Source organism: Equus quagga, chromosome 8 (assembly GCF_021613505.1).
Source record: "Equus quagga isolate Etosha38 chromosome 8, UCLA_HA_Equagga_1.0, whole genome shotgun sequence".
NCBI classification, from domain to species: Eukaryota; Metazoa; Chordata; class Mammalia; order Perissodactyla; family Equidae; genus Equus; species Equus quagga.
In genome coordinates this window covers 9433270-9447773 of record NC_060274.1, presented here as the reverse complement: position 1 = coordinate 9447773, position 14504 = coordinate 9433270, and the positions used below count along the sequence as shown (strand labels likewise).

General features: G+C 52.0%; 1 protein-coding gene across 3 annotated transcripts in view; it reads left to right on the top strand.

The window, feature by feature from the left end:
* The window catches only part of TULP4 (TUB like protein 4), a 194453-nt gene extending 182013 nt beyond the window's left edge, over positions 1-12440 (top strand). For 2 of the 3 annotated variants that reach the window (XM_046669523.1, XM_046669521.1), the window contains 2 exons: positions 149-2646; positions 4485-9345. In XM_046669523.1, coding sequence (XP_046525479.1) covers positions 149-2646; positions 4485-4601 — 2615 coding nt within the window. In that variant the 3' untranslated portion in view covers positions 4602-9345. Of the gene's footprint in view, positions 1-148; positions 2647-4484; positions 9346-12316 lie in introns of those variants that run through there. The other variant, XM_046669524.1, reaches the window with a different exon arrangement.
* The last annotated feature ends 2064 nt before the right edge of the window (positions 12441-14504 follow it).

Below are 14504 nucleotides of genomic sequence, written 5' to 3'. Positions count from 1 at the left end.
TGAAGCTTTCCCCAAGCAAACTCATCTCCGTCTATAGCAATTGCATTTTATTCGCAGAAGATCTGGATGAATTCAGATGTGTTGCTTACTCTGACCCAGTTTCATGGCACTGTTTTGTGAGCAGTTCGTTTTTCCCATCTCCTTCCAGTGACGGGAGCATCTGGTGTGCCTGAGAACAACCCACCGTGTACGGTGAACATCCCCATCGCGCCCATCCACAGCTCAGCTCAAGCTATGTCCCCCACGCAGAGCATCGGACTAGTGCAGTCCCTGCTGGCCAATCAGAACGTGCAGCTGGACGTCCTGACCAATCAGACCACGGCCGTGGGGGCAGCTGAGCACGCCAGTGACAGTGCCACCCAGTACCCAATCTCCAACCGCTACTCCAACCCTGGACAGGTGATCTTCGGAGGCGTGGAGATGGGCCGCATCATTCCGAACCCCCCTCAGCTGTCCCTGCCGCCGCCAGCACAGGGGGCCATCCAGCTGTCGGTGGTGGACCACGGAGACCGAGACCACGAGCACCTGCAGAAGCCAGCCAAGGCCCTGCGGCCCCTGCCGCAGCTGGCCGCGGAGGGGGACGCCGTGGTGTTTAGCGCCCCCCAGGAGGTCCAAGTGGCGAAGATGAACCCCCCACCCCCCTACCCAGGAACCATCCCCGCCGCCCCCACCACGGCAGCGCCCCCGCCCCCGTTGCCGCCCCCGCAGCCCCCGGTGGACGTGTGCTTGAAGAAGGGTGACTTCTCGCTGTACCCCACGGCGGCGCACTACCAGACGCCCCTGGGCTACGAGAGGATCACCACCTTCGACAGCAGCGGCAACGTGGAGGAGGTGTGCCGGCCCCGGACGCGGATGCTCTGCTCCCAGAACACCTACACCCTCCCCGGCCCGGGCAGCTCGGCCACCCTGAGGCTCACCGCCACCGAGAAGAAGGTCCCGCAGCCCTGCACCAGCGCGACCCTGAACCGCCTGACGGTGCCGCGCTACTCCATCCCGCCGGGGGACCCGCCGCCGTATCCCGACCTCGCGGGCCCGCTGGGCGCGGGCCGGGCGGCGCAGAGGCCGGAGAGCAGCCTCATCCACGCCACGCTGCGCAGGAACAACCGCGAGGCGGCGCTGCGGGCGGCACAGCTGGCCGAGTCCCCGCGCGCGCCGCCGCAGCTGCCGGCCAAGCCCAAGGGCGCCGCGCCCTTCCCCGCGCGCCCGCCGCCCGCGCTCTACACCTGCAGCCAGTGCAGCGGCGCAGGCGCGGCCGGGCGGCCCGAGCAGAGCACGGGGGCCGGGCCGGGGGCGCACGCGGCCAGCACGTCCCCGCTGTCCTCGCAGTCCTCCTACAGCCTACTGAGCCCGCCCGACGGTGCCCGCGAGCGCGCCGATTATGTCAACTCGGCTTTCACCGAGGACGAGGCGCTGGGCCAGCACTGTCCCGCCGAGAAGCCCCCGAGGCACCCCGCGCTGCCCGAGGCCGCTGCTGCCGGGAAGCGTCCACCCCCTTACCAGTGGGACCCCATGCTCGGGGAAGACATCTGGGTTCCCCAGGAAAGGACAGCACAGACTGCGGTGCCCAACCCCCTGAAACTGTCCCCTCTGATGGTAGCTCAGAGCCAGCACCTGGACGTGTCCCGAGTGCCCTTCGTCTCCCCCAAGTCGCCCGCCAGCCCTACTGCCACTTTCCAGACAGGCTATGGGATGGGAGTGCCCTACCCAGGAAGCTATAACACGCCCCCTTTGCCGGGAGTGCAGGCTCCCTGCTCCCCAAAAGACGCCCTGTCCCCAGCCCAGTTTGCACAACAGGAGTCCGCAGTGGTCCTGCAGCCCGCCTACCCGCCCAGCCTCTCCTACTGCGCCCTGCCCCCCATGTACCCAGGAAGCAGCACGTGCTCGAGTTTACAGCCGCCACCTATCGCCTTGCACCCCTGGAATTCCTACAGCGCGTGCCCGCCCGTGCAGAACCCCCAGGGCACGCTCCCCACCAAGGCACACTTGGTGGTGGAGAAGCCCTTGGTGTCCCCACCGCCCACCGACCTCCAGAGCCACCTGGGTACAGAGGTGATGGTAGAGACCGCCGACAACTTCCAGGAAGTTCTCTCCCTGACGGAAAGCCCGGTCCCCCAGCGGACGGAGAAATTCGGAAAGAAGAACCGGAAGCGCCTGGACAGCCGAGCAGAGGAAGGCAACGTTCAGGCCATCACAGAGGGCAAGATGAAGAAGGAGGCGCGGACTCTGAGTGACTTTAACTCCCTGATCTCCAGCCCCCGCCTGGGGAGGGAGAAGAAGAAAGTGAAGAGTCAGAAGGACCAGCTGAAGTCGAAGAAGTTGAATAAGACGAACGAGTTCCAGGACAGCTCAGAGAGCGAGCCTGAGCTGTTCATCAGCGGGGACGAGCTCATGAACCAGAGCCAGGGCAGCAGGAAGGGCTGGAAGAGCAAGCGCAGCCTGCGCACGGCCAGCGAGCTGGAGGAGGCCAAGTGCCGCAAGGCCAGCGAGCGCGAGGACGGGCGGCTGGGCAGCCAGGGCTTCGTCTACGTCATGGCCAACAAGCAGCCCCTGTGGAACGAGGCCACCCAGGTGTACCAGCTGGACTTCGGGGGGCGGGTGACCCAGGAGTCGGCCAAGAACTTCCAGATCGAGCTGGAGGGGCGGCAGGTAAGAGCCTGGCCCGGGGCGTGGCCACAGCGCAGCCTTCTCGTCTGGACAGGTTCCTGGGGTCCTTAAAAACCGGGTGCAGGGTATCAGTGCTTCGGCCTGGGGGAGCGTTTTTCAAAAGGCCCAATGGGAAATGTGGAAATGCCCCTTGCTTTTATCTGTTTCTCATCAGAGTAACACATGTACTGAGTTTTTAAAGTCAGATGATTCTACAAGACCCATGAGGAAAACCAGCAGGCCCCTGCCCCCTCCCCCAGCCCCAGCCCCTCCCAGAGGCATGTGCTTCCAAGGCTGTCGCCTTTTTTTCTGGTATTTGCCACCATATTTGTAAAGAAGGAGTTTCTGCTATTTATTGATTTTTCCGTGTTTGGCATCATGTATTGACTTCTTCCTGAGGAACGTGAGGGTTTCTTTTCTTGACCCCCACCCCATGCCGACACACCTTGACGCTCCCTCCCCCTGCCCAGCTGAGTCAGCAGTCATCGGGCACCTCGTTGCGCCGTGACGCCCGGCTGAGCCAGGCGGTGTGGTTTGGTCACGTTTCCTTTTTTATCGTATAGGGTTTTTTTTCCCCTCAGACATAATTGCCTAGTTTTGTTGGCTTGCTTATTTCTCCGTGGATTTATTAATAAGTCGTTTGCCAGTTCTTGGCGGAATGCAGATCCCCTGTGGTTGCGAACACGTTGGGTAATCTGTCAGTCCTTCCTGCTCCAACCCTGCTGTGTGGCCGTTGTTCTGGGACTGCCCTTCCCCACCATCCTGGGAATTCCCTTTGCCTCTCCTATTTAAATCTCATTTGCATTAATTCACTCAACAAACATTTATTGAGCACCTGCTGTCTGCCTGGCAAGCCTCTGAGCCAGGAGTCGGCAAACTGAGGCCCACAGGCCGACCCGTCCTGCTGCCGCTTTTTGTAGGTAAGGTTTTGTTGGAACACAGCCGCCCATCCACTTAGGTGTTGTCTACACTGCCTTCACCCTACAACAGCAGAGTTAAATAGTTGTGGGAAAGACTGTATGACCTACAAAGGCTAGAATATTTATTCTCGGCCCTTTCCAGAGCCTTTGGCAACCCCTGCTCTAAGTGCAGAAATGAGATCAATGAGGAGAACAGAGAAAAATCCCTGTCCTGGGCCGGCCTGGTGGCGCAGTGGTTAAGTTCACACGTTCCGCTTCAGCAGCCTGGGGTCCGCCAGTTCAGATCCCAGGTGCGGACATCGCACCGCTTGGCAAGCCATGCTGTGGCAGGCATCCCACATATAAAGTAGAGCAAGATGAGCATGGATGTTAGCTCAGGGCTAATCTTCCTCAAAAAAAAAAAAAACCTTGTCCTGATGAAGTTTACAAAAATGGAAGAAAGACAATCAATAAATATGTACAATATAATGTCATATAACACTGTAGTATAACATGGTCCCTGTAAGTACTGAAACAACGAGGGAAGCAGGCTGGGGAAGGAGGCTGTGGCATCTTCTCCATCTCTGAGCAGTGACATTTGACAGTTACAGTTGATATTTCTCTTCAGCCTGTAGATTCTTCTTTGTGCTTTTTCTTCCCGCTTTCTGTTTCCTTGAAGAGGAGGGCACTCCATTTGACCTGTGGAGCTCTCCACGCTCCAGAGTCTGCTCGCTGTCTCCCACCGTGTTGGTTCACATGTTCCTCCATCCCTTTATTTCCACCAAACTCATAATTGGACTGAGAAGCTCGATCAGAGTCCCTTTTGTTGGCAAAAGTGTCTCACAGACCACGTTGTCTGCTTCCAACAGGTGCCGCCCGGACCTGGCCGGCCTGTGTCCCACCTCGTTTTCCTTTAATATCTCTGCTCCCCCCGCCCCCCAGGTGATGCAGTTTGGAAGGATCGACGGCAATGCGTACATTCTGGACTTCCAGTACCCCTTCTCCGCTGTGCAGGCCTTCGCCGTCGCCCTGGCCAACGTGACTCAGCGCCTGAAGTGAAGAGGCCGGCGTGGGGAGGAGGAGGAGCGGCGAAGGAGCCTTGTCAGAGAGGCCCCATCGGAGATGCTCGAGGCGCCTGCCCGGGGCCAGCGGCTGGGAACCGGAAGACAGGAGCAAAACTGGAAAAGTCTGTCAGGCCCAGGACAGCCACTGACCTTTAGTCATTGCCATTTGTTTGGGCTTTTATTGTCCTTATTGTCTTTCTTTCTCCTTTCTTTTTAAACAAAAACAAAGTACGAGAGAGTAGTGTTTGGAAGCAAAGGTTGCGAGCACCTTTTAGGAAACGTAGTTGCTGTGCTGATGTCTGCCCGGGTGTGCCTGTGTTGGCTGCGGGACGAGGGGCCCCTCGGAAGGAAGGCGGACTGCCTTCCAGCCTGCGGCCCTTTTAGACTAAGGAGTCCGCGTGATTGTCATTCTCCACAGCGTCTAGCTTTTATTACTCCTCCAACACCACCACTAGCATAAAAACAAAAACCTTTTTTAAAAGACACAACCAAAAATCCTGAAGGTACAGGTTCTTTTGGGGGGCCAACATGTAGTTCACACATGGTAAGTCGCTCCCCTGAAGGTGACTTGATTAATGAAGGGTATTTTGGCAAACGCACTGTGTTTGACTAATAACGCTAGGCTTTTCACGGGGTGCTGTTAGCAGGTGTGAGTAGGACTCGCTCACGATGCTGTAGGGGCAGGGGCGCCGGGGGAGGAAGGAGCTCCGCACACGGACACACGGGCGATCCGCGCAGCGTGACTTGAAAGTCCAAGGGCTATGCTCCTCTTCGGAGGATGTTTACATTGAAGACTCCACTAGTTTTATAGCATGTCACAGTTCCGTAGGCTCGGCGATGACCCTTCAGTATGACTGACTGTGGGAGAAGGTGGGAGACAGCAGTGGAGAGATCCCGGCGTCGCTGGGGTAGCGGTTTTCTCGGCGAGGGCATGGTGAGTCACCAGATGGCCACGTGCTGGGAAGCAGCCTTTGTCCCCTCCCCTCTGTTGTTAGTCTGGGAGACGCAGCAGTGGACATTCTCTACCCTGTGGGATAACACTGTTCTACACTTTCTAAAAAGGCTGACGATATGATTGAACTCCCTCCTTTTCTCTCTTGGCTGCATCGAAATTCAATTCACTAGAAATGTTCTCCACTAAATTAGAAAAGTAACAAAAAATTGTAAGCATTTGCCAGGGTATTAAGAGAGAGAGTTATAGTCAACTCTTTGACAAAAGTCCCACAATCTTCTCTAGGAAACAAAAAAGGTTGTTTAATAAATGTACAGACTGTTTACTGGGGAAATAAACCAGTAGGAGAGCATGGTTCAATGATAGGACTTAAGGTAGTGGGTTGGCTACTGTTTCTTAATTGCAAAAGAAGAAAAGTCCACCGAGATGCTCTTCTCCCACCTGCCACCGCCCCCTCCTCAGGGGACGCCTCGGGCAGCATTCAGCCCTGAGAACAGACCCAGTTCGTCTTTTTCAGTTATTCACACCTGTGATGGTGTTTAGGGCAGAAGCGCTGTCTGCTAGCTTGGGGTCCTAAATTTGGGTTTTGTTTGAAAACAGACAAGTGGAAGATACTACAGAAAAGTATTTTCAAAGTAATTTTAATTCCCTGTTTGGGTTTAAAAGTTAGAAAAGACACTGCCCATTCCTTTCCTAGAGCAGGATGGCATCGCTCGCTGTTCCCTCCAGACCCGGAGAAACACAGATGAGGTTTTAAATACAGTGAAGAACATCTCCCAGCTAATGCCACGGTTTCCCATTTCACATTTTAAAATATTGAACCTGATTCTTTGGTGGGTAAATTCTGCCAGAAGGAATTTAGCAGTGTATTCGGAATTGTATAATTCTTTTGTATGAGTTTCTGTAGCTTATGATGTTTCACTGCTTATTGTTAGGTGTGCAATAATGGTTATAGCCTATTTCTAAAATAATTTAAATGCAATTCCCCTGTTTTATTGTTCAAGAGATAATTATTTATCTTGCTTTAATAGTGTTCTTAGGAATTATTTTGTTACTATGTACTGGTGAGTTATGCCCATTTTAGTATTTATTTAGAAAACTGGTATGTTTGTAATGACTTATTTGGTAGCAGTCTATTTTGCTGCAAGAAATAAAGAGGATGTGATAGAAGGTTTTTTCGCTGGACAATTTGTAACTTTTTCTAGTTGGGAAAAAAAATTCCGATTACTCCTTTAAAAGTAATTCTGTTTTTGCATTTTGTGGTTTTGATCATAACAAAGGAGAAGATTTCTTTGAGATAACATATCCTAAAGTAGTATTTCCCCTTCTCTTGGAAACTTTATTTTTAATTAGGAATAAAAGGTGTTATGAAACGAGAGGAGTCTTATTAGCAGGAGAGTAGTAAAGGAAGGTGTTATTAGTAAGGAGTTTCCATTTGTAGAGTTCTGCCTGGTCTTTGAGGTCTAAAGACCACGGAGGGGTACATTTTAGAACTTTTCTCAATAAAAGCAAATATAGGAGGAAATCGTTAGAATAAAAACTACAAGTACATGTGTGAAGAGAAAGTGAGTCTTTGTAGCAAAGAATTAACTAGACTTGCTAAATTCTTAACTGCTCGCCGAAAGGCCTTTTCCCCTGCTGGTGGCGAAGACCTGGGGTGGGGTGTTTTGCGTACGTGCACGTCCACCTCTGGATGAGCAACAGCCCAGCTCCCCTTGCTCCGGCCCAAAGGGGCAGATGCTCTGGAATGGCCCGTCACACCCAGCCAGGTGTCTGCAGCAGCTGCAGTGTGGGGTCTTTCAAGTTCATGGTGATGCTCTTCCTTGTTTCAAAACTTGTTTTCATTCAGACAGTCTCAATGCATTAAATACTGAAGTCAGTACTTTGAACAGCAGAATTCTATGTCCTTCATGTTTATTAATTGCTGTTTAGGACTATTCAGATACCTCATTGAATCCCTAAATTTAAAAACGTGAACCCAGTCAGTAGTCAACCCCGTGAAGAATCCATGCCTTTTTGAGGGAACTGATATATTAACAAACATAAAAACCAGCTTTAAATTTGTGTTAACTCTAACATCATCAAACCAAAGGCACAGATGTGTGTGTGGTATCCCCATCGAATGGACATCCTAAGAAAAATTGCAGCAAGGAGCAGGAAGGTGTCAAAACCCTCCTGGCAGGGTTAAGTCAGAATTTTGCGGGTTAGTAGTTTTCACTCATGGCCACTGCTTCCTTGTCAAGCGTCCCATGAGGACGTGCAGAAACTTTCCCGTTCATCTGGTAATCATAGCAGAATGTCAGGAGACCCCAGGGCTGCTGTCCCGCAGAGTTGGAGGGTGACCTTGGGCCTGCATTTGTCCGTCTGTAAAATGAAAGGACAACCCAGACGGTTTTCTAAACTCCCATCGGCTCCCACAGCCTCAGGGCTCAAAACATGATGGATCAGCATCCCACTGTATGAACTTGGGAGGTACGTTTCCAAACGTTGCCTTCTTGTCAAGAAACACTTCTCCTGTGTTAACAAGGTGTCTACTGAGTGTAAACCAGTGCATTTAAAATGCAGTCTCCAGCAGGCTCCCCACTGGAAACAAATGCATTTGGAATTGCGATTGTTACAAAATTACACAAAAGCACCGATTGCAGGTGAGACAGAGGAGCCTTCTCGTGCGTGTGCCCCGCTCGGTGGACGCCCTTGGGAACAGCCCTGAAATAAGTCGTCCCTTGGCCTGAAGACGAGAGAGTGGGTTGAAAAAAGAACAAAGGAGGGAGTGCCCTGGCTGGCTTGAACTCGTGTGTGCTCTGCGGTGTTACATTGCCTTTCCAGTTCAAAGGTTCCTTGAAAAGGAGCCCGTGTGTCCCCGTGCGGGCCGTCCACCACTTGGCCAAGTCAGTGGTTGTGAACAAATGTGTTGAGACGAACTGTGTCAAGAATGTTGTCTGAGGTCCCGGGATTTTGTCATAGCACAGGAGTACAACCTCTTCACCATTCGTGTATTTCCTTCTCCTGGGCCGATGAAATCCGAAGGGTTGTGGCTTACTTTGTTTTCGTTTCTTTGGCTTTGTGCAATTTTCTTGTAACTTTACTTGTACCTGTGTTTTCTGTTTACAAGTTCTTTTAAAGGGGAAGGGAGGGTTCTAAGATCTCGTTTATTGTAGATAAAAAAAAAATTTCTTTTTGTGTTGTAGAAAAGCATGGGTTATGCGTTTGACTGAAAAAGGCACTGTGTTATTTACCAAAGGGGTATTGTTTTCACATTTGTTTATAAATGCATTATTTTGGTACTGTAAATTTGGACATGATTTCTGAGTTTATTACTACTGGCATTTTCTTTTCCTTTTTGTTTTTTTTAAACTCTAAGTGCGCAATGCAGGTGCACAGGTCCCAGACCAAACCAGACCACCAGCATGATCTTGTCCAAACCCTGGGGATGGCGCACACAGCTTTGGGCGCCTCACTTCCTCCACTGTTGGTTTGTTTGTTTTCAATTCAGCTCCCTGCTTTGTTTTACTTTCCAAGCCAGATTTATTGAGATACCCGATTGCATTCTAATGAGCTCACCTTCGTTTGCCTCTCTTATGTATTTTGTGTATTAGATTGTGCGGGAGGTATTCTAGAAGGCGTTAATGGTTTGCATTCAAAATGATGTGGTTTGTCCAAATTATTTTGTCTTTATTATTGAGATGGATTAATCTCATTTTTTTTTCTTGATGATTTGAAGTTGTAAGACTTGTCCAGCTATTGCTTAATAAAATTTTGCAGATCGAAAAAAAATCAGTTACTTGTGTGCAGAATTCACATGTGGGTCTTGAGTCCTTTGAGACAAAATCACCACTCTGTAGTGGCATGGCCCACCCTCTAGTTGCTCCTCTCATCCCTGGGTTCCTGCCAGCGTCTGCTTGACACCCTGAGATCCTTATCCGTGTGGCTCTTTCTGTTTTGTTTTGTTTTTGTTTTTTGAGGAAGATTAGCCCTGAGCTAACATCTGCCACCAATCCTCCTCTTTTTGCTGAGGAAGACTGGCCTTGAGCTAACATCCATGCCCATCTTCCTCTACTTTATATGTGGGACACCTACCTCAGCATGGCTTGCCACGTGGTGCCATGTCCGCACCCGGGACCCAAACCAGCAAACCCCGGATGGAACCTGCGCACTTAACCGCTGCGCCACCGGGCAGGCCCGCCTTTGGCTCTTTTTGAGAGTTGGTTTGAGTTTGTGTTTGTTTATTTAAAGGGGACCCGATTCGGGTTGCATCTGTCGTAGCACCTACAAGATCAGAGGTGCTAAATACATTGACACCTTCCTTGTTACTTTGTAGGAAACTTAATAAAACCAGGTTTTGAGCAGTTCCACCGTATGTGCTAATAGAACTTAAAGTTGCTGTTATTACTGATGAGTCTTAGGGCCCCTCCTTGCCCTGCGCTAGAGTTCCCTCTGACCATGGCCTGGGGCGGGGACTCAGGGCTCGTAGGCGGCTCGTCTGTGAATACCATAGTTCACATGCACGTTTACAGAACTACCCTTCCAGGTTTTTTCAGATATAAAAATAGACAAGTGGTCACTAAGGCTTTAGAGATAGAAGAACCAAAAAACACGGTCGGCTCCAACAAATATAGTTATGCGTTGTTTTAAGATAATCATAGGACTATAACCCTGTGCTTTTCATAGTGGTCATCATACAAGGCTAACTGACCTGAATTTTCTATAAGAATCAAAATGTATCTCATTTTATTGTGAGAGTTTGTGAGCTTCAGTATTCATTGTATCTTCATCGCTGAGACCTGGTCAAACACAAACGCCTTCTCTCCCTCCCGCAAAACACAAGGGACCGAAACCGGAGCAGCCAGGCTGTGTGTGGGTCCGAGGACGCGTGTAGCGTTGCTTCTCGACCAGGCCCGTGGTCAGCTTCGGGGCCGTTCAGTGTGAGCCAGTGTCTCCCGAAGTGATTTATTTTTAAAGCCCTGGTGAGAAAACTTAGCAAATCCCTTTCCTTCCACAAACTTATTTTGGAAAGGATGCTTTCTATTTTTATTCTAGTGTTAAGTATTCTTTTCCTGGTGGTGGTAACAGAATCAGAATCCATTTAGCTCCCGTACTCTAGCCCCAAAAACTCATTGTGGAAGAGAAATGCCTGCCTCCTGGAGATTGCATTGCAGTGCTCCAAGAATGTGGAGCTAGAGCTCCAAGCTTCATTATCAAGTGGTAGCTTTTGCCTCCCTTCCCTTTCAGAAGAAAATTGAAGCCCTTGGAGGTTGAAATAATTTCTGGATTCCACAGACAGAAACCGATCCTGAAATAGAATCCAAGATTTCTGGGTCACATTGATGATAGACCTGGATTCTTCCTAGCTTCTCCCTCGGCTGTTTTGTCATGATTTGCCTGCCACAAGCTCTGAGCTGCTTACACTTAGTCCTCACCCGCAGAAAGGGGCATCGTAGCAGAGCACCCTAGCCGGCCGCCCGTGAGCTCACTCTGCAGCGGGGAGGGGGTGCTCCTTCTCGACTTGCAGAAGATTGCACCTGTGGCTCGTAGGCTGCCTTACATGCCCAGGTGTCACAAAGGAGCAGGTCTACGCAGACTTGTGTCTCTGCATATCTTAGAAGCAGTTGCTCAATGCACCAAAGAATACGAAGCCATCCACATGAAGAACAGGCTCATTTCTTAAATCTGCTTAATGTTCCTGTTAGAATGATAGCTTCCAGTAACAGAAGGTGCACGAGCGTGGACGCCGCTGGAAACTGGGTGTCAGCTGTGGAAAATAGCGATCCCTCACCGCTTCTGCTCTCCTTTTTCTTTCCATATCCCCTCTCTCTCCAGGGAGCGGGTTCCCTGTGCTTCAGGTGATATTAAAGCCACGTGTCTCGGATGCTTCTGTCGAACGGGGATGGGAGCCTTCGATGTCGCTTCAAGACCTGGTCCTTGAAACCTCGTGTTGAGGCAAAGGGAAAGCTCTTTGGAAAGTATAAAAGTATAAGAGTGAAATGGGAGTTTCTCTTAAGAAGAAATAGGTCTGAGGGATTTGTGAAACTTCAGCCACCTCTCAAGACCGTCCAAACACTTCGCAAAGCATTTTCCGCTCTGCCGTGTGAAACGTCGGTCTTTTTCCCAAGTTGGTGTCGTCAGAAACCCAGAGGTCCCATTTGCCATAGAGCGCTCGCCCTCTTCCAGGCACCGTCTGAGCCCAGGCGTGAGACAGCATTTTCACTGCAGCCACAACTATGGCTCCCTCACCACCCCCCAAAAGATGGGGGAGCTTCAATGATGAAAGCTAGTCACAGGGCGGCGTCTCAAACTACTGATCCGATTGCCTTCTTTCAGTCGCCCTGGCCGTTCTCCATCTGCAGCCACGGGCCGGGGGGGGGGGGGGGGGGGGGGGGGGGGGGGGGGGGGGGGGGGGGGGGGGGGGGGTGGAGAGACCCTGTGCTTCCTCTTCCCTCTCTTCTTCAAAGGAGAGGAAATGGCCTGTCCTGACTCCATTCCCCAGGTGTCCAGGAACAGTCTCCTTTGGGTTTGGCCTCCAGCTTATGCAAATGGTCTGGTTTATCCTTTCTTGGGAATGAACTCCGTGTTTCCTGCCTCCCCAGCTGTCGCCTGGAGGGCCTTCTAGAAACCACCTGTCCAAATCCTGCACTCTCCCAGTAGTGGGTGCCATCTCTGATGTTAAAAGGAGAAATCCTTGAATCCTTGAATCCCTGTTCTTTTTGTGTCTGGTATGGAACCTGGGCTCCATCATTGTTGCATTTTCTCTCTCTCCCCAGGAAAACGGCGAGCAGCAAGACTTCACAGTACTTGAGACCCAAATGTGTGAGGGACTCCTACCGTAAGGAGAAAGATCGTCCTCGGGTCATTCCCTTCTTTCTGTGCTGGAGCCCCACGGGGTGCTCAGTACCTGCGCTGATGACAGGAGGCCCTCATGTCCTAGGGTGATGGTTTCTCACCAGTGCTGACGTCTGACTCCTTGTTTTAAATGCAGAGAGGAAACACTCCTCTGACAGGAGGAGACTGTCCCTGTTCGTTCCACTGGAATAACCACCCTGGCCGAGGCTTCGCATCCAGCTGTGTGGAAGGAAGTCTCTTCAGCCCGCAGCACTTGATTTGATGATGCCGGGTCCCAGGGCAGTCAGGACGGAATGGTGCTCTAAAAGGCACAGAGCCTTCGATCGACTGAACTCCTAGCATCTCTGCCCCATCTTGGCCACATGGACTTAGCCTCCCTCCCCCAGTCTTTCTGTTCCCATCGGTTGCACCCCAGTGGGTCTCAGTCCTGCTTCCAGGGCTTCCCTCTCACGGGGTCAGCTGATAAGCATTCTCTTTTCCAACGCCCCCTTCCCGCCAGGTGCTCACCTCCCTGGGGGCGGAGAGAGAGTGGGTGTGACAAACTTTTCAGGGGATCAGCCAGTTTCTCCACAAACAGCTCCCGGAAAGAGTGATGTCCCCAGGAAACCCTCAGACTAGAGCACACCAGCCTCTGGAGAATGTCACATTCCAGAGGTCCGCTCGGTTCCTGGCCTGTGACTCACTGGGTGGATCCCGCCCACCCGGGGCCCCGAGGCAGTGATGGTGGCCCTGCTCCTCTGTTCCCGGTGAGGGCCCCACAGCAGCTGTGCCCTCCGTGTGGACTGTGACAGCGGCAGAGGACGCTGGCTGTGCTAACCCGCCCTGTCTCGTTTTTCAATGTCGTGCTTTCATGACGTGCATCTCTTGAGACTGTGCTTTATCTTTCCGGAATAAAGAACTGGTAAATCTGTATTCAGAAACATAAAATTTTCGAAAACCAGCCAGATAGGAGTACATCTGTACCTGGAAATGCTTAAGTGGAGCCTGCTGCTTTTCCCCCTCAGGACACCCCAGAGACACAGCTGAAAATAATTTCATTCGCTAAGGTCTCCTCCTCTCTGGATGGCACCACAGCAGAACATGCAGCTTATGCATAGTATTCAAAATAAAGCAAAGGTGAAGATGACGCCAGCAACCTAGCCCATGACAACAGCAAGCTCCGCAAACCACGGTGGGAAAGTGTGCCCTCGTGACTCCATAAATTCCTCTTCACCAGCCCTCCGTGGGCAGGTTTGGTCCCAGTTCAGAGAAGGGGAATCTGACGTAGAAAATCTTCAGTGACTTGCTCCAAGCCAGGCAGTGTTGACAGAGAGCCGGGAGCGAATCTCAGAGCAGCCGAAACGCAGCTCCTCTCCAAGGACGCCTGGGAGGCTCCCTAAATGACAGAACAGGCAGCCAGTCCCCGGCGAGTGGGAACCCGCCCTGCCCGGACCAGAGCCCAGGACGAGGCTGCAAACCGTCCCGGACATTGGCTTCCAGCCTCCCATGAGGGATGTCTGGCTCCAAAGACACGAGTTCATCTTGGCCAGACCCCTGACCTGGACATCTCGGAAGCGAAAAGAAACCCAGTGAGCCAAAAGTTGAAAGGAGAGAGACCGCTCTCCAGGACAGCTGACTCTTCACCCGAGAGCCTGAGCTGCCCGCGAGAAAGACGCACCTGGACAAGGGGGACGAGGAGGGGGGCAGGGAGATCAGAGTGGATGAAAAGGGCTCTGGTCAAAGGGAAGAACTGGAGAGGACGATAGCCCCAGAACTATCCACACCAGCCATCCTCCTCAGGGAGGGAAAGAGTTGATCTTCAAACCTCCCACGTGGGCAAAGAGCTGCAGGAGGCAGAGGAGGCGGGGCCTGCCCACACCTTCCTGCGCAGAGGTCTCCTTTAGGCCGCATTCTGCTATGAAGTGTCCCAGACTCCCTCCTCTGTGCTCACAGAAGCGCCAAAGTGCTCTGCCAGGGGCCTGGCTCCTAAAGCCTTCAACCCCCATCTGCCGTGTGCCTGGCCATCTCCATGGGAGGCACTCCATGCTGTGTATCTTCAGAGCTCCAAGGTCACGGGTAAGGGATGGGGGCAAATCAGCAGGATTTGGGCATTCATACCCAGACAGTTTT